At 37.3% G+C, this 27,917-nt stretch overlaps 1 protein-coding gene and 1 pseudogene across 6 annotated transcripts in view; both read right to left on the minus strand.

Annotated features, from left to right (window-relative positions):
* Ca-beta (Ca2+-channel-protein-beta-subunit) overlaps nucleotides 1-27,917 on the minus strand; it is a 1,568,477-nt gene that overhangs the window by 613,097 nt on the left and 927,463 nt on the right. For all 6 annotated transcript variants that reach the window (XM_067766220.1, XM_067766221.1, XM_067766223.1 and 3 more), the window contains one exon: nucleotides 13,304-13,471. In XM_067766220.1, the coding sequence (XP_067622321.1) occupies nucleotides 13,304-13,471 (168 nt within the window). The remainder of the gene's footprint in view (nucleotides 1-13,303; nucleotides 13,472-27,917) is intronic.
* LOC137242356 (ubiquitin-like modifier-activating enzyme 1 pseudogene) lies at nucleotides 10,032-11,255 on the minus strand (annotated as a pseudogene).

The raw sequence follows: 27,917 nt of genomic DNA on the forward strand, positions 1-27,917 counted from the left end.
TGCCATTTAATTAGTGGTACTTGTTTACGGTACCTCCAGTACCAATCTCTAGCTTTTCCACTTTGTAAAATATGCAGATTTTTACTAAGATTACTGAAAGCTATCATTATTGGCTCGCCACTTTGAATCAAGGGTAAAGAGTCATTTTCTGTATTGGAATTTATACCACTAAGTACCACTAATTAAATGGCAGAATTTGTCTTCAGCCCCAGATATCAGTAAACGAATTCGGAACCGAAAGTTCCTTGATCATTTGAATCTTCTTACGAAGCTGTTAGCACTATTACTGAGAGACTTCCCACGGCAGCCGCCTCTATGTACCGGAGCGATTCGGGATTTTGCCCGACCAAGGGCTGTAATTTCAGTGTAACTACTTTTAATTTATTGCGTCGCTGCCAAATATTGTCTTCGTCTCAACAGATCCTTGCAGGCGACTTCTCAATATTCTTTACCCAAAAACGGAAGATTTTCAACATATATGTAGAAATCCACAAGGTAGGAGTTCGCTAAAAAACGTCCGCCTGTTGCCGAGTTTTTTGATAAAATTTGCGGGCGTTATTGCAGGTGGCTATTAACTTAAACCCCTCATATTCACGCCTTCCTGCCTCTGCTTTTCTATTCCTGTAAAGTAGTAAAGGCGTTTCGCTTCCCTTGCATCCTTAGGATAATAAATTAATTTGTGACTGTAATAGAAGAGGGCAGTTACCGAACCTAGGTGAGCAGATATTTAAAGTCCATCAAGATTGGAAAAATCGATGTAAATAATATATTGAACATCTATAAATTGCTCACAAAATTTTAAAATAAGTACATCAAGATTATGTCTCTGTTTAAGATCACATCTTCCGCTGCGTTTTGAACCATTTATATAAAGAAAGTGTTTAAAAATGTAAGTTTTTTCTATGTTCTCCTTTTGTAGCAATGCTTCGGTGCTCTTAACTTCTCAATGAGAAATTACCCATTCCAAATGTTCTAAATGGATTTTCTAATATCATTAAATATCTCGATTCCTGCCCCATATAATAATTTTGTTTATCCTAAATGTGTGAACCTTGTAGAGCCTTGAGCTATATTCCATGTTTCAGGTCTCTAGGTAATCGGGAATTTCCTTAAAACACGAAAGCAAAATTTCCACGTTTGTTTTTTCTTAATTTTAACGATCCCCGCGCCACGCAGTGAAACGTTTTCCCCCATGTTGTATGATGATCATGTTCTGAAAAACGTTTTAAGTTTAAAGAATCCGGAAGTTACTCGTTTCCTAAATATATTGATCCCTGTCTCATCTAGAAAATTTTTGTGTATAAAACGTTACAAGTTAATAGCGTCGCAAGCTTTGCATAGATTTTCAGATCTCTAGGCTACCGAAAAGTTCCCTAAATTTCGAAAATAAATTTCTGTGTTCGGAAGTTTTTTTCAATTTGCTTGATTCCTGAACCACCTACCAAAATTTATTTTCCTTTATGTTAAATTGTCATCGGGTTCTGAAGTATGTTCTTAGTTTCAAAAATCTAGCTCTCCGGGTAGTTACACTTAAAGAAAAAGACTGGTAAAATCAACCGAAATACCGGTCAATTCAACCGAAATTTCTGTCAAGTTTTATCCATCGCAATAAGATGTTGAATCAACTGCGTATAAATCGCTGATTCGTAATTGACCGTTTTAGTAGTAAAAAAAAAAAACAAAAAAAGTTGTTTCAGTATACTTCACTCATAGTTTTGTTATATTAACAGTTATTACTGTTTCTCTGTAAACTGTTATTATGAAAGGGATTTCTGTTCTTTTGAAATTACCAGTGCAAACTGTTAAATTATCAGAGTTTATTGTCGAAATGACTTTCCCAGTGAAATCTATTGTAATAACAGATATTTCTGTTTTTTCTAGATTAATAGCGTAAATTTTTACGTCAACAGAGTTTTCTGTTCATATGACATTAACGCCTGTGGAAAAAATAAAAGCCGGATAAATATATGTTTAAACTTACGCAGTTTTTTTATTTGTATAAATTTCACATAAGTACATTTCATTTCTAATGATTTTAGTGCTATATATATTAATATTAATTAAAATAATAATAACTAAAATCCGAATTAAAGTAAACAAACCTTGTTCCGAATTAGCGCTATCAGTTGCGAAGGGAAGTTCAATTGTGAAGTACTCTCAAAGTAGTCTAATAAAGACCATACGACGTTAGCAGGAGGTTACAAATAAGCGGAGTTTCCCTAAATTCGTTACAATATGTATGTACATTTATAGTTTAGAACTTCGTAGTAGCCACGAAACTGATTCTCAATTCTTTCAGTTGCAGCTCATTCTCAATTTCTTCTCTCGCATGTAGAATTGCCACACTTGATTGTTTCGAACAAAAGTTGTATAAATGTTTGACATAACATTTTAAATAGAGAACTTGTAAGTTATAGAAAAGTAAAGAATCACATCGCGGAAAAGTAATTCACCACTGGTAACTTTACACGTATGTATGTATTTATTTAAAAATTTGTTCCCAGCACAACAATTTTGACAAATTATTTATAATAATAATAAATTATATTAATCAAATTAAATTAAATATAACGGATAATAGTGAAATATTTATGTATGTAAATGTAAATCTTAAAACTAAATAAAAGTAATTAATAAATATTAAAAGACAGCAGTAGTGATGATAACCTTTGGCTGGTTATAGATCGAATAGTATTTAACAAATGAAGAAAGAAGACACAGAGAATGGAAAAGGACTTAGAAATGAACATTTTAACAACATCAATTTGAGATCCAGTTTAAGAGTCGTTAAAAAATGATGTTAGCTCTTTTTTGAAGTGCAGAGCATTACTTAAGAGTCGAAGGCTTGTAGGTAGGGAGTTCCAAAGACGTATTGCAGTAACAAAGAATTGGCACTCAGAGGTTAGCGTGTGGTATCTAATGTGCTTACGAAGAAGCACCGATCTTGATGATTGCAGAAAAATAAGCTTACGATATAGATAGTCAGGTTCCTTCGTGTGTATCAACTTATGGAGGAAGGACAGTGTTTTGACTTTTAAAAGATTTTCGAAAGAAATGTTTAGCAACCTTTCAGCATGTTGTGATACGTGGTCAAGTCTTTTCAACCCATAAACATATCTAGCAATGTTGTCGTAAACAACATTTAGTTTGTTCTTGCACAGATAGTCACAGTTTGAGTAAATCACTCAACCATGGAGTAGCGTAGGTATTAAGTAAGCTTTAGCGAGAAGTAGTCTTATGTGCAAAGGCGTGAAATACTGTGTTAACTATAGTGTACGAAGCATTCCATACACTTTTCCAACCGTTCTAAAAATATGGTCTTTCCATGTCAATGTTTTGTTAAAAATTACACCTAAGTTTTTCGCCGTAACGGAATTGTCGAACACTACATTCTCTAAATCATTTGTGGGAAAAGACCTTCTATGAATAACAATACATTTTGACTTATTCGGGTTTATACATAAGCCATTCATAGCAGCCCATGAAAATATTTGATTCAAATCGTGATTTAAGTTACTTATGCACAAGCTAGTTTGATCACGAGGACAACATGTAAACAACTGCACATCATCAGCGTAGATATGAACATTACAATACTTAAGGACATCGGGTAAGTCATTGATGTACAGAACAAATAACAGAGGACCCAGGATAGAGCCTTGAGGGACGCCTCTTAAGACATGTAGGAAGTCAGACTTTTCACCATCTATACATACTGCTTGAGTCCTATCGCCAAGATATGATCTTATAAGGGCAACTGCATGACCAGAGAAGTTAAATAGGTTTTCCAGCTTCCTACAGAGAAGAGTGTGGTCTACAGAATCGAAAGCTTTGGAGTGGTCAAGAAGTGTTAAGACGGCAATGTAACTTTCATCCACTCGCTCACGAATTTCGTCTGTCACAGATAATAGTGCCGTTGTACAGCTCGGTTTTGACCTGAAACCGGACTGACTGTCTGACAGGAGCTTGTATTCATGTACATATGATACGATTTGCCCATGTAATTCGGAAAGTTTAATTTTCGTAACAATTTATTTTAAAACGATTCCAAAACAACGCAAACTTTTATGCTGTCGCAAACATCAACATTAAAATACGATGTTTTTTTATTATCTTATTAGATTCGTTCGTGTGAGTGAAAATTCGTAAAAACTTGAACAAAATATTACTAACTTTGGAAAAATCCTGTTCGTTCAAACAATACTTCTGCAACAAGTGCGCGAAATTTTGCTTTTCGCTTGGAGGAGAAGTTGCAAAATTGTACGCGATAAATAGGTGTCCCGGTATCGCATAATTTTTTGCAGTGTTATGCACAGTAAATTCAAAAAAGGGTTTTTTCGTTTTGTATAGATAACTGAAAACTTGTTTTTGTTGTTTTCCCAATTTGTGGTTTTTTCGATTTGGGGGTTTTCTTATTTTGGTGGTTTTGTTAACAAGTGGCACCATCGTCATAAGTACAAAGTAGAGAACGCAGTGAGCGTAAAATTCTCTTTGAAATTTGCTCATGCATAGACTGTTGTTCGCTGTTGAAATGATCAGTGAGATCAGTTGTGTTAACAGAAAAATCAGTTAGATTGATTAGGAATCTGTCAATTTTACAGAATTTTGTTAACTTAGGAGCGATAGCTTCTCTTCTGTTGATTGGTGGCGAATCGTCCAAGGCGTGATAACTTAAATAAATTAAAATTATAATATGATCTCCTGTGAACTCCTGGTCTCCACTAATGCAGCCTCTCTGGACGGAGCTGTGAATAAAAAAGAAAAGTTAGTGTTCATGTACGTGGGGTTGCTTGGTGCTAATGCACCTTGTAAATTAGAGGTAGATTTTGTGATTACCATAAACATTCTATAGTATATCAACCTAGATGTAGTTGTGAGAGCGATGCCAGATCAGTATTGCTGGAACGGTCCTGAAATAACCAGTCCAAAGACTGTCGGCTGCATGAGGAGCCCATTGACCGTTGCCGGGGTTGTGCCACTGACCATAATGTTGGCGTAGACGTCGGCACCGAGAAAATATTTATCAAAATAAATATACTTTTCGGCGTATATAACATTAACATAACATTAACATTTATTTAATTAATTTCATTGTACAACTAAGACTAGTCAGTCTTTTATATGTACATCAGCAATGGGATACATTCTATTATTTAGTATTTATATTTAAAAAAACATTACTTAAACGATAAAATAAAATATTTGATTCAAGCTTAATACTAATGCAATGGCACTTAACAATTTAAAAGGCAGTAAGTGATATAGATAGTAAGTGAAATTTAGAAAATAGAGAGAGACAGAAAATAGAGATTAAGATACTAGCAGCTTATTTGTAGTTACGAGGCCAGCGTCATATCGAGGTCACTAAAATGTTTGTATATTAGCTTTCTGAAGTTCCTTCTATTTAGTTCTGATTTTAAATTTTCTGGAATCCTGTTCCACATTTTAATTGCACTAACGAAAAAGAGCTGGCTAGATGTTAGTGTACTATATTTCGGGATTATTAAGCTATTTAGTCTCTGAGATCTGGTTAATTGAATCTTGTCATACAGATATTTAGGGGTTTTCCATTCTAGCAACTTAAACATGAAAATACAGTTCCTGGCGGCCAAATATTGCATAATACTACAACCCAAAATTTTGTCGTGCCATGGTGATATGTGAGCATAACGACTTATGCCATAAACATACCGTGTAACATTGTTGAAGGCTACATTTACCTTATTTGCTGATAGCGAGTCAAGTTTACTATATACTAATTCCGCGTACGTAAAATGGGGCACAATCAATTGTATCGCGAGTTTTTTACGTGTCTCTTGTGGCGTAAACGCTGCAGACATTCTCAACCTACGCAGAATAAAATAAACATTGCTTACCAATTTGTTAACATGATCACCACAGCTAAGTTTATTATTTATTATAAACCCAAGGTTCTTTATTTTGTGAGTGATCTCAAGGGTGGATGTACCGATTACTAAAAGCGGTATATCATCAGGGTCTATTTCGGTTTTACATATGGGTACAACATATGATTTACTTGCATTTAAACACAAAACATTTTTTTGCGCCCAGCACAATATAGCAGACAGATCGTTATTTACTTTGTAACATAAATCTTCTACAAGACCGATACGATTTGAAAGATATAACTGAATATCATCAGCATACGCATGCGCACTAACATGTTTACACACCGAAAATACGTCGTTAATAAACATACTAAACAAGAGCGGGCCAAGTATTGAGCCTTGCGGGACACCTGTTTTGATAGCTTTGAACTGAGATGAGGCATTACCACATATAACACGTTGAACCCTTCCCGTTAAATAACTTAACAACAGTTTCGAAGAGCTATCAGAGAACCCGAAAAAATGCCTTAGCTTCCAGCATAACAGAGAATGGTTGACTGAGTCAAATGCCTTAGAGAAATCTAAGAGGCAAAGCATAGTTATATCTCCTTTATCAAAAGGCGTTCTTATGTCATCTACAATTTTAAGCATAGCAGTAGCACAACTGTGCCCAGGCCTAAACCCAGACTGCAATGGAGAAAGCAAATTATTCTTTTGAATATGCACCGCAATTTGGTCAGCCATCAAATTTTCACACACTTTGGAAAATGATGGCAGGATACTAATTGGTCTATAGTCACTCGTGTTGGACGCAAGAGGTTTTTTTGGAGTCGGAAAAATAATTGCCTTTTTCCAAGCATCCGGAAAATAGCCACTTGTGAAGATATGGTTAATAATGTGAGTGAGAGCACCTACTATATACGGAAGTAAAATTTTAACAAATTTCAAGTATATACCATCATTTCCAACTGCGTAAGACTTGATCGCCATTACAGCTTTGTACACTTCATTTTCGCTGACGCAGATGAATTCAAAGGGGTTTTGGATTAAAAGTTGTGAGGGCAACTCTGTGTCGTCACTAATACTGACAGGGCTTACATTCTTAGTGAAATTCTCAGTGAAATAATCGTTTATAACATCAGGGTCAATTTCACATTGCACATTATTCTTTCCATGGATGTGCAGACTTCTCAGATTGCTCCACAGCTTCTTAGATGGGAGAGACGGATTCAATTTTAGTTGACAGTACCATCTTTTTGCTTGCCTAGTAACAACTGTCGCCGAGTTGCGGGCAACTTTATACTCACACCATGATGCATTCGTCTTTAGTCTTCTCCACTTTGCATGCAACTTATTTCGTTTTTGGATTGCAGCACTAACCCTCTTGTTAAACCATGGGCAAGATTTATTTATGACTTTAGCATTACGTAGGGGCACATGTCGATCAAAAAGGAAAGTCAATTGATTATTAAAAAACTCGAGCTTTGAGTCTACCGACTCGTAATTCTAACACTGATTCCAATAAATGGCGTTAAAATCAGAGAACAAAGCACTGGTATCTATAGAACGGAAATCACGGTACGAGAAAGAAACACCAGCAGCAGGACGTTCTAACACTACATCAACAGTACAGAAAAGCAAATCATGGTCCGATATGAAAAATAGTTGGTCAAATTTAAGAATTAAGGCCAGATCAGTGGTAATAAAAAAATCTAGAAGGCTTGGCCTAGCGTTATTAGCGTTTCTTGTAGGTATTTTCTCATTAACAATAGTTAGTCCAGCTGCTGATATTTGATCACGCAGTTTGATACTAATCGAATCTTTGACAAGTAAGTTTACATTAAAATCACCACATAAAACATAACACTCATACTCAATAACATGAACAGATAAATCAGAAAAGTAGCCATCTAATAATAAAAATTTATTCGGGTTGTATACGCATGAAACAAGTATTTTGGTGATACCATCTGTAACTTCTGAAATAATATATTCAGTACCACAACCTTCAGATTTAGCCAGAGTTTTGATTTTAAGCGATTTTCTGCAATATATAGCTACCCCACCCCCTTTTTTGTGCTTTCGATCATTTCGCACAACATTATAGTTGCTAATGCAGCAATGTAGGTCAGTGACATGTTCACCGAACCAGGTCTCAGATATACAAATAATATCTACCAACGAATTATTAAAAATATATCTAACATAGTCCATCTTATCAGAGCACAGGCTCCGCGCATTAAAGTGAACTACGTTAAGACCATTCGATTGTTTACACAGTATATCCAACATCACCTTTTGTTTATCATTAGAGCCGAATATTTGTTGAACAGTCACGTTAAATGATACACAACTTCAATGAAAACATTTCTAATCAGCAGTAAGACAAATATGCAAATTTGCCTAGTAATACAGGTAAGATAAGCCAACAGAGGGCAAGTGAATAGTACAGGAAAAACAAGTGTAAGAAGAATTGAAGAAGTAAACAGGAAAAAGAGGAAGTGTAAGCAAAAATTAGAGCAAGTAAGAATACAGAAAAAGCAACACCAGAGATTGAAAAAGCAATAAGAGATGTGAGAGAAAAATGCTTAGTGAAACTTAAATTAAACATAACAAATAAATCACTGCATGAGAAAATCATTTTTCCTATTCTATGATGTGCCGACAATTTCATCAATTTCTTGTTTACCATTTACACAAGTCGCCCTCTCCCCGTCTCTTTTACGTACAAACACTTGCCCGCGTATCGAGAAAGCAGCTGCCAGATGTTTTTGGCGTTTGAGCTGGGCTGCATAATGCATAAGCTCACGTTTTGCTCTCGACAAACTTTCGTGCAGGTGAATGTTCGCTGCACCTTCAACAGCAATGTCATATAAAGTAAGAGCTCTCTTATTGGCTTTGCAGTAGCTAGCTACCGACATGAAGAGTCTACTGCGAGCATAAGACGAGTGAAGTTTCACAATGATGGGTGAGGAAGTCGACGTCGAAGTGTGTGGGGAGCTGCTGCCACAGTTTGATTTCGTATCAGGTACTCGGAAAATGTCTCTTACTGCTGGCATCTCATGTTTCACTGCTTTGCAAATATCAGAAAAGATCTCCAAGCAACTCTTATTTGAACAATTGGGTACGCCGTTAATTATAAGGTTAGTAGCAGCAGCTGCATTCTCTTGCTTTGCCAACTCGTTTTTCAGCAAAACCACCTCTGCCTTAAGCGCGGCAGTTTCTTCACACGCTGCTTCTACAGCAGTCAACCTCACATCAAATAGTTTGACAGTGGTCTTAATACTTTGCAACTCTACTTCAATGTCATTAAATCGCTGCATAAGTCGCTCTTCGCTGCTCTTTATGTTTCCACTTAAATTCGCCACCATGCTCTCCAGTTTACTCTCCATTTGTTTCTTTTGTTTCAGCCATTGCGCCGTTTGTGGGCTCTCACCATCTCTAACTTTGCCATGAAGCGGGTATTACCCTTCGGCGGGGATAACTTTGTGCTTCTTGTCACTTTTTTATCAACCGTAGACATTAGAAAAAATTATGGAAATCAATATCTACGCGCAAAAAAGTTAACTATAATATAATATTTCAATGCCCGAAAGACAAACAACAGATTAGCACTCAGTTTTTGGCTACTTTACGTGCGTGTACAAATTATAATTACAGGAAAAAGTGACAAAACCAGCAGCACAACACAAACACGTCTACACTTGCATATTAAATTAAAATACATTTTTTCATTAAATATAACAGTGGTTTCAACCACTACAAACATATCATTATATCGGCAGAATAACTTAATAAGATTATTCATTCCACATAAGCCCTTTATCCCGAGTACGCCAACCACAATCTCAGCCAATTAAGCTCCAAGTCTCCGCTCATACGCCACCCAACCCTTTGGAATGCAAAACAAATAATAACAAGTTCCCGTTCCAGAAAAACGGGCTTCTCGGTCAAACGCAACAAGACGGGGCAACGCGTTGACTGCTTCACCGTCTCCTGCCGGTTGTGTCATAAGAATCACGGCATACGACTATGCCCGCTGTACAGGGGAATGTCGGCAGAAGAACGCCCTAGCCGCGACCGTTGCCACCGCTGCCGGGAACCACACCACACTAGGCTGCATATGGAGGATGAGCAATCGCAGCTACGCCCTACCTACCACGACGAGCACGATAATCATATTTAAGGTAGAGTATACAGCACATGCGGCACCTCCACATCTTCGCCATCCTCGTCATCGCAGCATGTTTCAAAGACCAATGAACGTTCGTGTGACTCAATACGTTTTTTTGATACACGACGGACAACGTCAGTCATTGGCAGAGGCAAACGTTCTGCACATTTTAGTCTTCGGCATAAAGAACGAATAAAGCATCGATATGCCCTTCGACAACATCGTTATTTGAAGTTTCTCCTTCCCTTCAAGTAGCCGAGGAATTCTTGTAAAATCAATTCGCCAGCAACTTCAAACAGTTGTACTGCAATGGCCGGTATAATTTTTACAGCAATCAACTTCGCCTGGAGGAATCTTGTAATTAGTAGTACGCAGGTTAGACGCAGCAACTATAAAATCCATATGTAGGTTATTATCATCGTCTTTTTCCAATTCCAAGGGTTTGGCCATAAGCGGAACCTGTGAAAGCAATTCTGTTAAAATTTTATTTACACGATCCTGATCTGCGTCTGAGCTATCGAAGTTATTAGCTGTGGCTGCCGCAGCGCTTTCATTGGTTCCAATTTTTACACCTGAGCGTGGTTTGCACTCTGGCACCGCGGTATCCTTAACAAAAAGTGGTACTTGCTGTATATCACGAACTTGCTCAATACCATTCATTTCCGCGCGCAAGTTGGTAGCTGCATATATATAACCTAAATGTAAATGATCGTTGATGTTAAAAGCTCTTGGTTGGGGCAGCGCTTTGGACCGGACCAAAAGGGTTGCCCACTCGAGGTTACTTGATCAGGTGGGAAATTATACCACAACTGTTTAATTTGGTTTGCGTAGTGCTCTTCCCAATGATTACGAGCCCATTTTACGCAATCTAAGAAATTGCTGGATCTTTCACCAATAAGCTCTGTCTTAACTGATTCCAAAACCTCTAAGGGTCGAATACCCTGTAAATTTATAATGCGATCAATGAAATTTGGATCTGGTAAATATTGTGCTGCATTTTCCGCTGATTGGGTAAATATACCTTCAAACCTATCGCAAGCCCACTGCAATATATGTTCAATTGCATTTGGGAAATTCCTCAATGTACAAATAGGTATACTCTTTTCTGGTAGATCTTGGGATGAACTATAAGATTCAGTGAAAAATGGTACAATCACTTGTACATTTCCCATTATGCCTAGGGTTCCAGACTCTACTAAAGGCAAACGATTGAATACGCATTTCCTATCCATATTGTTATTGTTATTGTTCACTGCACTAGTTCGTTCGAAGCTGGAATATGCCTGTTTTATTTGGAGGCCGTATCATGAATGCCATATTGTTAGGCTTGAACGTGTGCAGAAAGCGTTTGTTCGGTTCGCGCTGCGCTCGATGAACTTTTCTGAACCGATTCCATCTTATAAATCCAGTTGCTCACTTATCAAATTAGAGTCCCTGGAACGCAGAAGAACTGTCCTATCGCTCACGTTTGTTTATGACATCATTAATGGTGTAGTGGATGCACCTTGTCTCCTCAGGAGTCTCCGATTCCATATCCCTATAAGGCCTCTTCGTAATATACCTATTTTCTATACGGATTGTGTCCGAACCCTCTATGCCTCAAACGCACCTTTGCTTAGAGCTATGACCGACTTTAATCGCATCTCTGATTCTTCAGCTATTGATTTTGCTCTTTCTAAGTTTACTTTTAAAACAATACATACTAATATCTTTTCAAACAGATAAATGTGCTGGTCAGTCTCTTCATAGCATGTAAGTTTTATTGTGTCTATGCTCAACTTATGTACTATACTATTAAATAATTATCTAATTTTAATTTAACATTGTACTACGTAAATAAAAGTTTATAAAGGTATAATAGTGGTTTCAACCACCAAAAACATATCATTATCTCTGCAGGATAACCCAATAAGACTATTCATTCCCGAGTACGCCAACCACAATCTCAGCCAATTAAGCTCCTAGTCTCCGCTCATACGCCACCTAATAACAACAATTAGGAACGCCAACAAAAGACAAATAAATAACAAATTCCCGTTCCAGAATGACGGGTTTCTCGGTTAAACGCAACAAAACAGAACAACACGTAGATAAATTCACTGTCCCCTGCCACTTATGCAAGAAAAATCACGGCATACGATTATGCCCGATCTACAGGGGAATGTTGGCAGAAGAACGCCTCCGAACCGTTCTAATACACCGCCATTGCCCTAACTGTATCTCGCCCTTCCATCGATTGGAAATATGTCCAAGCAGTGACCGTTGCCGCCGCTGCCAGGAACCACATCATACTTCGCTGCATATGGAAGAGGAGCAAGCGCGGCCACGGACTATACAATGCGAAGAGCGCGACGATGAAGAGAGCGCCGACGAGCCGCTCTCCATACACATCACCGAGGACACACGACCATGGGCCCAACAGGTAGCAGATGAAGAAAAGGAAATGGAAGATTTCACTAGAAGTACAGCAGCCTAAACCATCGCTCCAACGACCAGCGGAGAAGCACGACCCTTCCGACCACTGCTTCAACACGAGAAGCGGAACGCAATCCCGGACCAGGTACAAAAGCAACACGGGGATGGCACGGAGACACGTCCTTTCCGTCCATCGCACCGCAATGCCAGTGGACGCCGGGGCGGCGCGGAGCCGCGTCCGTTCCGCTCGACCCGACGCTCCACTGACAGAGCGGCCCGTATCCGCCACGTAAAGAAGGTACCACAACCACTATAGTTCCAAGTCAGGCGATCTCTACCGGCTTCGGAACAGGACGATTGCGGGAAACCCACGTAGCGATGACGATCACGCGATCCGACTAAACTAATTAGTTCGTTTGACAAAGAACTCGGTAAAATTAACCATAATTCGATCAATTTCGCATAATCTCCGTTAAGTCAAGAACAACAGAACCGATTTGTTGATTTTACTAGCACCATTTTTTCAGTGCACTCAAATGTGGATTGCAAAATATCCCAATTTCGTATTGAAATTCGCGGAAAACATGAATCGAAACTAATATAAGGGAAGGTATAAAAAAAATGTTTAGAAATAAAGATAGTGCTTAAGTTGACTATATAAAACATAAGATGATGCTTAAACCAATTAAACTCTATTTTAATTTGACAATGATACGGGCCACTGAGTTTAAGGATATTTAATAAGCAATCAGCCTGTATTTTCCTCTTGACTTGGTTTATGCAAAAGGTTATTCGATTCATTAATGCGTAAGTTTATTCTTAGCCAAACAATATAAAAGGGAAATGTATTCTTGCATTTACTTACTTCAAGGTATTCAGCGATGTGCTCACAAGCATCTTCCAACTGATTCTCATCTAGGATAACATCGAACATTTCTGATGGACATTGTGATAATTTTTCAGCAGCAACCATTTGAACCGAAAGGTTTTTAGCTTGGGACTTTCCACGTGACTTTATCAAACGCTGTAGTACCTGTAAGTAAGTAAAGCGATTCTTAAATTAGAGTTAAGTCTATTAAAAGGCGCAAACTTTGTTTTTCGAATATAAGGCGCTTCAGATTCGAATCAATGCAATTTACAACGCTTATATTGAAGTTTTCGGGGTTGGCGAAAGGGTAACCGCAGAGACGCCACTTTATCTTGCGGCCGGTTCACTATAGATTTTTAGGTGATAGTAACCAATATATGTAAGGGTAAAAAAAAAATTGAACTGTTATAACAACTAAAATTTTATTGTGGATGTTATTAAGAATTATGATGGCCAAAGTTTCATTTTTGGTCTTAAATAGTTATAATAGCAAACAAAAGGTGTTTTTTGTTTTATAGTCACCAATGTAAATAAGGAACAAAAAAATAAATTAACTGTTATATAGTATTTCCCGGATATGGTAGAAAAATGCACGAAAATGCGTGCTTATAAGCGGGGAGTGCTTATATAGAAAGCCCGCTTATAACCACTGACAATGCTTATATCCAAATTCCGCTTATAAGCACTAACTGTGGTTATATTGAAATCCCCAATTACCAGTGTCTCTAACACAACCAATTTAAAAAGGATCAACTGAGAATTCATTTATTTAAAACAAATAATCCAGGTGTACAGAGATCAATACATTTTGTATCATTTATTGGATTTTACATATGTATATAGGTATGTACATATCTACTTACATATAAGTACTGCATATGATGTATGTACGAACTCGTTAATTATTTTTAAAAAAAGCATGTAATTTTCGACTGAATGTTCAATTTAGCGAGTTCGAAATAGTATAGCTCAATTTTATCGATCTCGAGCATAAATTTATTTGTAGGCATAAGTCCCCTACGGATAGTGTCAATGGAATCAATGACTTCCTTACGGCTTGGAATATTAACTGCAACACTATAGAAGGTTCATCATCGGATGATTCTTCTATTATTGTGTTATTTTCTCCAGGGATGGCCTCTGCGATTATATGTTCGTCAGTAGATTCTCCGTAGCAGGCAAGGTTGCTATCAATCCTAACGAAATTTCTGAACTCTTCTTGTTGTAGCTCATCATTTTCAGATATTATTACGTTTTCCTCATCCAGTTCGTCGTCGTCCTCCACTATCTCGGAATTTTCGTTGAAAAATTTGCACTTTGTATAAATAAAAATAAATATCGTGTAAAAAAAATAAGGATGGTCATACCTTTTTGAAAGTGTTAGCTATGGTTTCGGGCTTAACCAACCACCAAGCACGATGTATCATTTGAATTGCTGTCAACAAGTTCATTGATTTCCTAAATTCTTCAATGTTTCTTCTACTCTCCACAGAAAGTATCTGCTTTCTTATAATAATTTGACGATAATAAGCTTTGAATGCGTGGATAATGCCTTGATCGAGCGGTTGTAAAATTGATGTCGTGTTAGCTGGAAGGTAATGGATTAATACATTTTGTAAAGGCACTAACTTGTGAGGCGCGGCATCGTCGACGAATAAAATAACCTTTCTTTTCTGAAGTGTCATTTCTTTGTCAAAAGATGTCAGTATCGATGTCCATATATCTTGAGTCATGCACGCTTTATTTTGCGAAAAGTATTGAACTGGTAAAGTTATGTACATTTTTAAAACATCGTGGATTTTTGCGTTTACCAATAACGACAGCTTTCTTGTAGTCTGCAGATGCATTGCATAAGAAGCAAACCGTCAACCGCGCTTTGCTTGATTTGTATCCTTTCGGTCGATCATTACTTTTACTTAACCCTCCATTAGGCGCCTGGACTTTACTCACGCGGTTAGGCGCGTGGACTACGTTCGTAGTCCAACTTATTTTTCTGTTGTAATATATTACAAAAAACAAAATGTTTTTGTTTTGGTGATAAATGTTCATTTTTATTAGTTTGAATGCCTAAAATATATTTCGTAAATAATAAATAATATAATAAATAATAATAAAATATGCTCTATATTTGAACTATGTTTACTCTTACTCTTACTTTATTCTTACTTACTTACTTTTACATAACTTTCATTATAAAAAAAGGAAAACAATTAACTCATGTTCTTTTGAGCTGTTTAATGGTAAGTTTTTAAAATGTTTGCAGAATTAAAGTGTTTAATAAAAAAATCAATCAAATTCATTCTTATAATAATAAACTAAACTTGTATCTAATACAAACTAACCAGTAAAAAATATAAGGGTATACAAAAGAGTAAACATAGTTCAAATATAGAGCATATTTTATTCTGCCAAACAGGCGGTGCACACATCTCTCATGTGTTCTTTGCATGCATATTTACTACATTTTTGGCAAATCCTTCTGGTGGATTTATTACGACTCCTTGAGCAAATATAGCATCGCCGAATACAATTTAGCTCGGGTTGTTAGGCGGTAAGGGGTCTTCTAAACCAAGTAAGTGCCGGGCTCAGCGCCGCACTTCTTTTGACACGTTTGGAATGGTTGATCGTTCTTCAATTTGAGGTGGTATTAGCTTCCAAGCAATCATTTCAATAAAAATCAGATCTTAAAACTTTTTTTTGGGATTCTTAGCTTTATAAACGCAAGTAACATTAATTGCAGATAAATTTAGCAAGTTGTAGAATACTACCACTGGCCATCCATTTGTTGTTCTCGCTTCATTGTACTTTTCGCACATCTGATCTACCAAATCCACGCCGATTTTCGTTTTGTTATAGCAGGTTATTGTTTAACGTTTTTTTCTCCACTTTCTTGGTCAATCGAATTATCAAAATGCATTGAGGAAATCAGAATAACGGGTTTGTTTTTCTTTGGACAATATGAAGTTATTGTGTACTTTTTTGAAAACCAAAAAGTGAAGTTTTTTCTTCTCTGTCTTTTCTTGGCAAAAACTCGGGGGGGGGGGGGGGGGGGCGCGGGTAGGGGGGGGGGAGAATTTCCCGTTTATTTTTTCCGCATAGTTTCGATATATGTCAGCTTCTTTTCATTAAGTAATTGCTTTACAAGTGGAACACTGGTAAACCAGTGGTCGTCAGATATATTGCGGTTTGTTCCTTCTAATGGCCGCACCAATCGGAGAACAACTTCATATGGAGAATTACTAAGCTTGTATGGTCCGTCAAGCTGAGTTCCCACGTAAGTCTCAAGATTATACGTATAAGAAGTTTTTGCATCGACTATCGCAAATATCTTTAGCCCATATTTAGCTGGATTACTAGGTATATACTGTTTAAAGGAGCATCGCCCTCTAAAAGCAAACAACTGCTCATCTATTGTCAAAAATTCACTTGCAATAAAATTATTTTGAAAATTAGCCACGAATATGTCAAATACATCTCTGATGGGCGCAAATTTATAGACTTCTCTCCTATCATTTCTTGTTTTAATATCATCAAACCTTAGGCATCTTAACAAAAATCTAAAACGCTTTTCCCTCATTGCCAGGTAACATAATTCCACGCCGTTTCCTTTTGTGAGTATTTTTTCTAGAACTTCTCAAGGTTCCAATTAGAAATAGAATTCCAATAAAGGCACTTATTTCTTTTTCGTTAGTTAATCTTGCATCCCTTTCCCTTTGAAATTTTTTTTGATAGTTTCAATATATATATTTGTTGAATCAGTTATCTTTTGAATAATATGTTCAGTTAGAAAAAGTTGAATACATTCAATCTCCAAAGCTACACTTGGAGCGTTACCTTTTGGACCAGGAAAAAGTTTTATAATATTGTGGGAACAAATGCGTACCTATAAATTAGCTCTCGTTTTTTTCACTTTGTTGTTTTGTCTCTGCCAAGGTAAAAATTATTGTCATCTGATTTTCTCTCTGCGTAGGTTTCTGGCTCTATAATAGCTTCTTCTTCAGCCGAAGAAAGTTCTTGTTCAGAGTATGTTTGATGATCGCTCCCTTCTACGACGTTGTCATCTAGTCCATCTTCATCTGCTTCATATATTGAACCTTCCTCTTCGCTAGAAAGCTCATCTAACCATTTCATCCAAACAGCAGGATTTGTGCTATGTTCCAAACAAATTTTTTTTGCATCAGACATTTCAATCTCTATATAAAATAAAAATACTACTTTTTGTACTGAAATATTTGTTGCAGTGAATAGTCTCTAATTATGAAAATACTAAGATTTATAACTAGTTCTATTTTTGGAATAATATAACTTACCTAGGTGTTCCAACAGACAAACTTTTAAATTGTGCACTCTGTAAAAAATGTTACGTAATTAAGCGCGTGGATTACAATTGTAGTCCACTCGTATTCAACTTCAAATAAACGGCCTAATAATGGGTCCACCCTTCGATTTTTGTACTAAATTAGTAGTTCTGCATATTATAGACAGCTATTGAAACGGGAATTGACATCTTCAATCTAAGTTTAAATTGATTACTGATTAAAGTTGGCTGGATTACATACGTAATCCATGCGCCTAATGGAGGGTTAAAGTTGAGTTTGACAGTGCCTTCAACAACAAACCACTTTCGTCAGCGGTGAATATGTCTCTAGTCATGTAATTTTTTATCAAGTCGGAAGCAATTTTACAAAATCATTTGCACCCTCAACGTTCGCTGATGCACTTTCTCCTTGAATGTGTTTGACTGAAATTCCGTTCCGTTTTTTCCAGCGCCATAACCATCCGGTGGAGGCATCGAAATCCTTATTCATTTTTATAGATAATTGCGTTGCCTTTCCTTTTACCATGCTCCCAGATATGACAACGCCGGACGCACGCATTTGGTGAAACCAAATTGTTACTGCTGTATCAACCTCGCTCGAATTGCCATTGTGGATAAGTACAAGTGTGTTGACTTCTTTCTGACAGGCACTCGCTTAAGTTAGCATAACGGGAAAATCTGGGTTGCCATTGTTGATTTGGTTGAAAACAGTCAATTAGTGTTCTGTGCAAAGACATAAAAAATTTAAACAGGGTTTATGTAGTCACAAAAGTGTTGCTCCTGTTCCCCAGCATTTTTATTTTATATCATGGCGAAAATTGTTCAGTTCAGAGTTATTCAGGGCTGTCGTGGAATCCAAGTCAGTTTTGCGTTTTGTCGGAATTACAAACCAATATTGATTTAAATTGGTGTAATAAAACCGTATTGGTTTTGCTCTTTTCGAATGTAAATAAAAGCGATGTTCGAATCAGCTGTTTTGCAGTGTTAGCTGTGCACCGGAAATTTTGATGTTAATTTTTTCGGCAAAATTTTATAAAATAATTGTTTTGGGCATCTAAAAAAAAATAAACAAATTTATTGACATCAAAATGGCATCAGCAGTTGTAGCATTTATGCTATTAGAAAAAGAAAGTTGCGAGAAGGTCAAAAGGACAATTTCAGAGATCGCAGCAATCCATTTGAGTTGTCAGAGACAGCGTAATTAAAAATATTTCCTGTTGTGGGTTTCTAAATATTTGCAGTGTATTTGCAGTTTCATTGCATACTATCGCATAAACAAAGTGGCTTTCCGAATGGTATTGGACGCCATTGAAGGACGCTGAACTGGCTCGAAAGTTCTGCCAGTGCTGTGACTAGCAGCTACATTACGGTTTTTAGCTGAAGGATCCTATCCTATCACGATGTCAACGATTTTAGATGATGTGCTTCGATGAAGCCCTTCGCAATGTCTGGATGTTTCTCCATAAATTCAATCAAAATACTGTTTTGCATTGAATTTTTATGCGTTCCCCTATTAAGAATGAAAATGTATGTAAATTTACTTTTATTCTTTATAAAATAAACCTTTATTTAGTTACATTTTTAGAAAATATTCAACTGCAATAGAAAAACAATGAAATCTCATGCTTGAAACATTGAAATGGCTAAATATTGAGCAAAAACTGTTGCTCAATACACTAATAATGATTTTTAAAATTAAACACAACATGGCGCCAATGTTTTTAACAAGTTGCATTCAGTATGTTAGAGATACACACCAATATGCTGTCCGGAATGCGAATGACTTTCGACTAGGATTACAGCGGACTACTTCAGCCCAAAACACCTTATTATATAAGGGCCTTAACATATTTAACTCGTTACCTGATTATATCAAAGGAGAGAATAATATTTTGAATTTCAAACGGCTATGCATAGCTTTTATTCGAAGCTAAAATACTTTTTTATTACATAATATATATAATTTTTTATTACTTAATATATATATATATCATACACGTCTGTGAAATCAAAATGAAATTGTGATATTTTAAATTTATTGTGAAATCAAAAAATATGTAAACATTTTTAATAATAAATATCAATCTAATCTAATCTAGTCCGACGGCATTTAACTGATTTGTTTGTTTCCGATAGCAAAATCGATATTATCGGATTCTGTGACACCCAAAACCAACACTAATTCCAATTCGAACATTAGACGGATAACATTGGATTTCATGACACCAAAGTAATTTTTTTGTCGTTTTTAAATCCGATTCCGGCAACAATTGGATTCCATGACAGCACTGATTGATTTTCATTAAAAATTTAATTTATTGCATAAGGTTACTCCTCTAAATGTAAAATGCATAGAAAACGTAGTTTTTCAAATTATTGTAAAAAATTTTTTAACTCAACAACAAGTTCATTATATTTGTGAAATACAAGAATCTGGTAACAGCATTTTTAAATAAAAAATCACAATGTTATTGTAAAAAAACGTATCTAATAGTCAAACTTTCATTTATTCATATTTTTGCCTGCTCCTTTGGCTGGCTTCCACTCACAGCGATGAAAGAGTTGTAAATCCTTCTTTGAGAATTTATCAACTTTTTGAGTCCCCTAACATTCAACAAACTTTGCTTAGCAAGATATACGAGCTGCCATAAATTTAACTCATCTGTCGGGCGAAGCATCGAAAGATTTACATAAAGGCTTTGGTTGCGTGCCTACGCTTTGACAACGCCATATGAAAAACAATGAAACGCATTGCGTTATCTTTTCTTTGAAGCGACCAAAGCATTTATATAATTTTGCCCATTTGCATTCGTGTAAACAGCCATAGAAATGAAATTTTTCCTAATGGAAGCATGTTACACGTGTGATGCTTTATACTTTGTTAAGTTTCTCTAGACTTTTTTGCGTCTAATTTTAATAAGTTTTGCTTTAAGTATGTTTCCGTATTGTTGGAGGCTATTAATCTTCTTTTATATATATTTCCGGGGAAATATATTCAACTATATTATCTGAAAATACTACAAAGTTTTATTAATCTATCAAATGCAACTCAGTTTAAAGTAGTCTTACGTACCAAAAATGCAACTGTAGACCTGAGATTTACATCAGGTGAGCGAGTCTGTTTGTAGTTTTGAACGTTTATCGCTTAGTTGACACACTTGGTATTGTACACAATGGACAGGATATTCAATATGGCTACTTTTTAGCGTTTTGACAGGGTGTTCAATATGGCGGCGCATAGGGCCGTCTATCTTCATAGTGTACAAGTACAAGTGTGTTGACTTCTTTCTGACAGGCACTCGCTTAAGTGAGCATAACGGGAAAATCTGGGCTGTCATTGTTGTTTCGGTTAAAAACGGTCATTTATGGTTCTGTGCAGAGACGCAAAAGATTGAAACAGGGTTTATGTAGTCACAAAAGTGTTGCTCCTGTTCCACAGCATTTTCATTTTATATCATGGCGAAAAGTATTCAGTTCAGAGTTATTCATTTTCATTAAATGTTTAATTTATTACGGAGGGTTCCTCCTTTAAGTGTAAAAAGCAGAGAAAACGTAGAGTTTTTCAAATTATTTTGAAAAACTTTTTAATTTGAATTTCTGTACCCAAGTTCACTATATTTGTGTAACACAAGAATCTGGAGGTCAATTCTTTAACTTTGAAAAACTGAAAAATGTACACTTATTGAAAACTCATTTGCACACATAATTTACACTTTGAATTTAGTTGTGTTTTTATGCACAAACTTTTGAAACTAAAAACAAAATTTTCATTTGTCAGAAAAAATAAATAAAAAACGGCCTAATGTCAAAAAACCCTATCGAAATACAAACTGGCTTGTTTGTTTTTAATGAACTACGTTGTATTTTTCTTGTATTTCGTTAGTTTTTTCAAATATAGTTCACACAATTACACCAGTACTGAAACCTTATTGGCTCCCTCGACAAAAAATATTACAGAAAATACAAGAAAAATACATAGAAAATAAAGTAGTATCATATAGGAGTTTGATTTGTTTACATTTGCAGCACCATTTTGCGTAAACAGCCTTAGAAGTGAAATTTTTCCATGTTTGACTCTAATTTAAATAAATTTTGCTTTCCGTATGTTTCCGCATTGTTGCAGACTACAAATCTTCTAGTATTCTTATTTCCGCGGAAATATATGCAACTATTTCATCTGTAAATACTACAAAGTTTTATTAAACTATCAAATGCAACTCAGCTTGAAGTGCTCTTACGTACCAAAAATGCAACTCTAGACCTGAGATTTGCATCAGGTGAGCGAGGCTGTTTGTAGTTTTGACATTTATCGCTTAGTTGACGCACTTGTATAGGTACACTATGCGAATTGCTGCACCTATTCCGCTTCCTACTTATATTACCCGAACTACATTTTGCGGCCAAACTGTTCTTTTTCGCGAAGTTATGGGTTAATAGTAGATCGCGAACATTTATATTTAACACAAAGTTCATTTTTATTTGTTGTTTGTAGTTCTGAGGGAATTGCCTTTTTTTGGCAATACGTTAAAGCTGTTCGCTTGCTCTTTGTTTACATTCATTGCAATTTATGCATAGAATCGATAAATGAATAGTACATAATGTGGTTAACACAGTGCTTGTAAATTTAGTTAGAAGCCAAATAAATTCGTGTATGAGAAGATTTAAAATATACTTTTTTTATTCAGTGCTTATAAGCGGGAAAATTAGAAAACTTTAGAAAAAATCGGTGCTTTTAAGTGGGAAATGCTTATAAGCGGGGTGCTTATATCGTGATTTTTTGTGTACATTGAAATAGGGGAACTTTCTTTACAATTTTTTGGTGCTTAAACCGGGAAATGCTTATAACCGGGGTGCATATAAGCGGGCAATACTGTAACAACCAAAATTTTATTGTAGATCTTAATAAAGATTTTAGTGACCGAAATTAAATTTTTGTCTGTAAGTAGATAATATTGCAATTAAAAGTTGTTTTCTTGGTTACCAATAAACCAAAAAGCAAAAAAAGGAGTTTCGGCTTTTAGGTTTTGGTGTGAAACCATACGGATTTGTTCCTACTCTCCTAATCAAACCACTTCATTGAGTTTGTGAAGCTAACTAAGCTATATCAGTCAGATCTATGAGAAACATCTTGTCCATAAAACGTTGCCTTCTTCTACCGAGCGCTGGGCATTCACAGAGTAGATGCCTAGCAGTTTCAGGCTCTTCTTCGTTGCCGCAGCTTCTACAATAATCATTAAAAGGAGCGCCAATCCTTTCCGCATGCGGTCCAATACAAACATGACCAGTGAGAAGACCTACAACTAAGGAAAGATTCCTCTTACGGAGGGTGAGAAGCTCTCGCGATCTCTTCTCATTCCATTCCGGCCATGTGAGTTTTGCCGTGTGGCATCTTTCATGATGTTGCCACCTGGCTCCCGCATCCATCAGTAGAGCTTCCTTTATCTTGAGCTTGCAGGTGGAGAGCGGCATGCCCAACCTCTTCCAGGATGGCGAAAGTGGAAGGGAGGTACCCTTTCTTGCAAGCTTATCCGCCATTTCATTACCTGGTATGCCCTTATGTCGCGGAACCCATACCAGATGCAGAGTAAACTGTTCAGCCATCACGTTAAGTGATCTGCGACACCCTACTAAAGTTTCAGAATTATTTGCGACAGGGCTTTCAGTGCTGCTTGACTGTCTGAGAAAATATAAGTGTGCTTCCGAGAGACTGCCTTCTGCCTAAGGCAGTCCACAGCGTCTTGTATGGCCGCAAGCTCGCCCTGAAATACGCTACAGTGATCCGGAAGGCGAAACGATCTTTTTATGTCCAATCGTTCCGAATAGACACCCCCTCCTACCCTGTTATTCAGTTTAGATCCATCTGTGTAGATCTGAATGCTGTTAGTGGGTCAATCATGGTCATTCATCCACTATTCCCTCTCAGGGATTAATATCTCGTATCCCTTTTTAAAGTTGGTATGCGGTTTGCAGAAGTCTGTCCATTCTGGTACACAGAATCTGTCGAGAATTTCAGTATGGTTGCAGTGAGACCATGTGGTCAGTTTCCTCAGCCTAATAGCTGCACATGCTGCATATTTTATGCCTAATATATCTATGGGTAGGTGGTTCAGTATTACAGCCCCCGTGGGCGTTGTGCGGATGGCTCCGCTTATGCATAGTAGTGCAGATCTTTGCACCTTTTGAAGAGCAAGAACCTTCGGGGATTTATTCAGGGCGGGTCACCATACCGCCACCCCGTATAGCAATATTGGCCTAGCTATAGCCGTGTATATCCAATTCACTATCATAGGGGACATACCCCATATCCGTCCAATTGCCCCTTTACATGTGTAGAGGGCAACCGTGGCCTTACGGACACGTTCCGTGGTGTTCTGTGTCTAGTTCAATTTCTTGTAAAGTGTGAACCCTAGATAGTTGGCGGACTCACTTAGCTTAAGCACTGTGTTTGCCAGCACTGGAATTGAGAGAGGTAGTATCTTATACCTCTTCGTAAAGAGCACCAGCTCCGTTATATTTGGGTTCACGCCCAGACCATTATCAACGGCCCATGCTTCGACCCTCCTTAATTCCACCTGCATAATATCGCAGAGAGTTTGTGGAAACATCCCGTCGTCCGCATATGCTATAACTTTACAGCCCCTCTCCTCCTCCATGTCCCTTAGCAGCTGATTCACCGCCAAGACCCACGGCAGAGGGGATAGGACTCCACCTTGGGGAGTTCCCCTACTGACGAACCGGCTCACCGATACGCCTGCAAGTTCTGCCTGTACTACCCTGCATAGCAGCAATTGGTGCACAAGACCCACCAGCTGAGATTCGATGTCCAGATCAGGCAGTACCTTAATGATTGAGTCGGGTTTGATGTTATTGAATGCTCCTTCTACGTCTAGGAAGGCTGCTAGGCAGTATTCCTTGAAGGAGAAAGATCTCTCTATGCACGATATAATTTCGTGCAATGCCATTTCCGTTGATTTACCCTTCATATACGCGTGTTGTGCTTCAGAGAGTTGGTCATTCACAGCCTCCCTGATATATATTACCATCAGCCTCTCCATCACCTTTAGTTGAAACGAAGATAGACTGATGGGTCTGAAGTCTTTAGGCTTCGCGTGGCATGCTTTGCCTGCCTTGGGAATAAATACCACTTCAGATATTTTCCATATACGTGGGATGTGGTTTAGTGCCACGACACCTCTTATTATAGCTTATAGCCAGTTAGTGCTGAATTCCAGTGATTGTTGCAGTTGTATAGGTGTAACTCCGTCCGGCCCTGGAGTTTTTAAAGGTTCAAAAGATTGGATGGCCCAATATATCTTATCCCTTGTAATTAGGTTGTGCAGTATAGGTTGTGTTAAATTCGATGTTGAATTTTCTATATTTTAGTAATGAAAAAACACACTTTATTTAGTAACGTAATAATTTATATATTTCCGCACGTTTCGAGAATTCAATAACTGTTCAATTTTCTTTACATAGAAAGGAATATTTCATAATTTACCGGAATGATAGCGGCACTAAGGTGGCCTGATGTCAATTACGTTATGTACATATGTATATATTTGTAGGTGTTTATGCATATAATAAGCTAGTGCTGTAAATGTGTTGTGAAATCCGGTAATCGGGTTTGAAATGAAATGCAGTGAAGATTGGATAAAAGTAATTACAAAGGAGCCAACTTGCGACTGAACATGCCGCCCTCCTTGAAAAATACTTAAGTATTTTCAATCATCTAAAGGCAGTGGATATAATTTTGTTATGGTCGGCTTGTAAGTACCAAGTTTTGTTCTGATTTCGGCTACACGGTGGACACCATCTTGACCGGGAATTGTTGAAATCACTCGACAAAGTAACCATTTGTATGGGGGCAAATTGTCATCTTGTATTAGTACGAGCCATTTGTGGCGTTGCTGAAGCAAATCCAGGTAGTCGGTCGACCATCTACGCCAAAATATCTGCTGTAGTTGTTGTAGACGACGAAAGCGACCTAAGCGATGATAGTTGGCATCAGTTAAGTCTGGCTCTGGAAATGAAGTTAGGGGCTCTCCGATTAGGAAATGTCCCGGAGTCAATGCTTCAAGATCAGAAGGATCGGCGGGTAATAGCACTAGGGGACGAGAGTTTAATATTGCCTCTATTTGAGCTGATATTGTAGATAATTCTTCAAAGGAGAGGGAAGCGTTTGCAATGACTCTCAGGAGGTGATATTTTGCTTGCTTTACCGCGGCTTCACAAAGGCCGCCGAAATGTGGAGATTTTGGTGGAATCAATCCTATTTTGCTGACATAATTGTAACAGGGCTTGTTTATGAGGTTCGGATTGAAATAAGCGGTTTAATTCGTTGAGCTCATTTTTCGCTCCTACAAAATTAGTAGCATTATCGCTGAAAATTGTTGTGCATAGACCTCTTCGCGCAATAAAACGACGTAGGGCAGCGATAAATGCGGCAGTAGAAAGATCGCTCACTACCTCTATATGCACAGTCTTAGTAGTAAAGCACACAAATATTGCCAAATATGCCTTCACGGGTACTCTGCCTCGTACTTGAGAGTGAACCATTATCGGCCCACAAAAGTCAATTCCGGTGGTTAAGAAAGCGCGACTCGCTCCTTCGGAAGGTCACCCATGAATGGACCTTGTCTTACTGGTTTTATTCGGAAGCATCTAATGCATCGATGTACCGCGTTGTTGCATAACCTTTTGCCGTCGATGGGCCAATAACGTTGACGTAATAAAGACAGAAGTGTTTGTGGCCCCGCGTGCATATGCTTGAAATAATACGAAAATATTAAAATTTTTGTGAGAGTACAATTTTTTGGTAGAATTAGTTGGTGCTTAGCCTGATAACCTAAATTACTAAGTCGAAAACGACCTCCAACTCGGATAAGGCCCTCTTCATCCAGAAATGGGTCCAGGCTTTTAAGTTTGCTACTTTTACTGACATTGTTCTGCTTTGCCAGCGCGTTGAATTCAGCTGTAAGGTGGGTATGTTGAGAATTTGTAATTAAAGCTGCACGAGCTGTGTCCAATTCGGCTGCAGTGAGAGCAATCACATCACAGAGCAATGGGCGATTTTTTTGCCTCCCCACAAATCGACCCGACCTAGTGTCTAGGCCATAGTTAATCTCGCCTCCGGGTTTCTTCAATACCATATCATGATGAAATTTGGCAGACACGTTACTCCTATTACTATATGTGTGCTAAATAAAAATTAGCAAAATCGGATGACGAACACGCCCACTTTCAAAAAAAATTTTGTTCAAGTAAAAGTTTAACAAAAAATTTTATATCTTTACAGTATATAAGTAAATTATGTCAATATTCAACTCCAGTAATGATATGGTGCAACGAAATGCAAAAATAAAAGAAAATTTCGAAATGGTCACGCCCTTTTTCACTTAATTCGTCTAGAATACTTTTAAGGCCATAAGTCGAACAAAAGTTTACCAATCCTTGTAAAATTTGGTAGGTGCATAGATTCTATGACGATAACTGTTTTCTGTTTCCCAGTTTTTATACACAGTCGACCGTCTGTCCTTCCGCTCGGCCCCTAACACGATAACTTGAGCACAAATCGATATATCTTTACTAAACTTAGTTGTTCACGTACTTATCTGAACTCACTTTATCTATAAAAAATAGCCGAAATCCGACTATGACCACGCCCACTTTTTCGATATCGAAAATTACGAAAAATAAAAAAATGCCATAATTCTGTACGAAATATGAAAAAAAATGAAACATGGTAATTGGATTGGTTAATTGGCGCAAAATATAACTTTCGAAATGGGTGTGACACCTACCATATTAAGTAGAAGAAAAGGACAATTTTCTGCAGGGCGAAATCGAAAGCCCTTGGAATCTTGGCAGGAATACTGTTCGTGGTATGACATATGTATATAAATAAATTAGCGGTACCCGACAGATGATGCTCTGGGTCACCCTGATCCAAATTTTGGTCGATATCTCGAAAACGCCTTCACATATACAACTAAGGGCCACTCCCTTTTAAAACCCTCATTAATACCTTTAATTTGATACCCATATCGCACAAACACATTCTAGAGTCACCACTGGTTCACCCTTATTGCGATACCTCGAAAAGGTGTCCACAGTATAGAACTAAGGCCCACTACGTTTTAAATAATCATTGGCACCTTTCGTTTCATACCCACATCGTACAAACACATTCTAGAGTCACCCCTGGTCCACTTTTATAGCGATATCCCGAAATGGCGTCCACCTATAGAACTACGGCGCACTACCTTTTAAAATGCTCTTTAATGCCTTCAATTC

The sequence above is a fragment of the Eurosta solidaginis genome, chromosome 2 (genome assembly GCF_040869045.1).
Source record: "Eurosta solidaginis isolate ZX-2024a chromosome 2, ASM4086904v1, whole genome shotgun sequence".
In the NCBI taxonomy this organism is placed as follows: domain Eukaryota; kingdom Metazoa; phylum Arthropoda; class Insecta; order Diptera; family Tephritidae; genus Eurosta; species Eurosta solidaginis.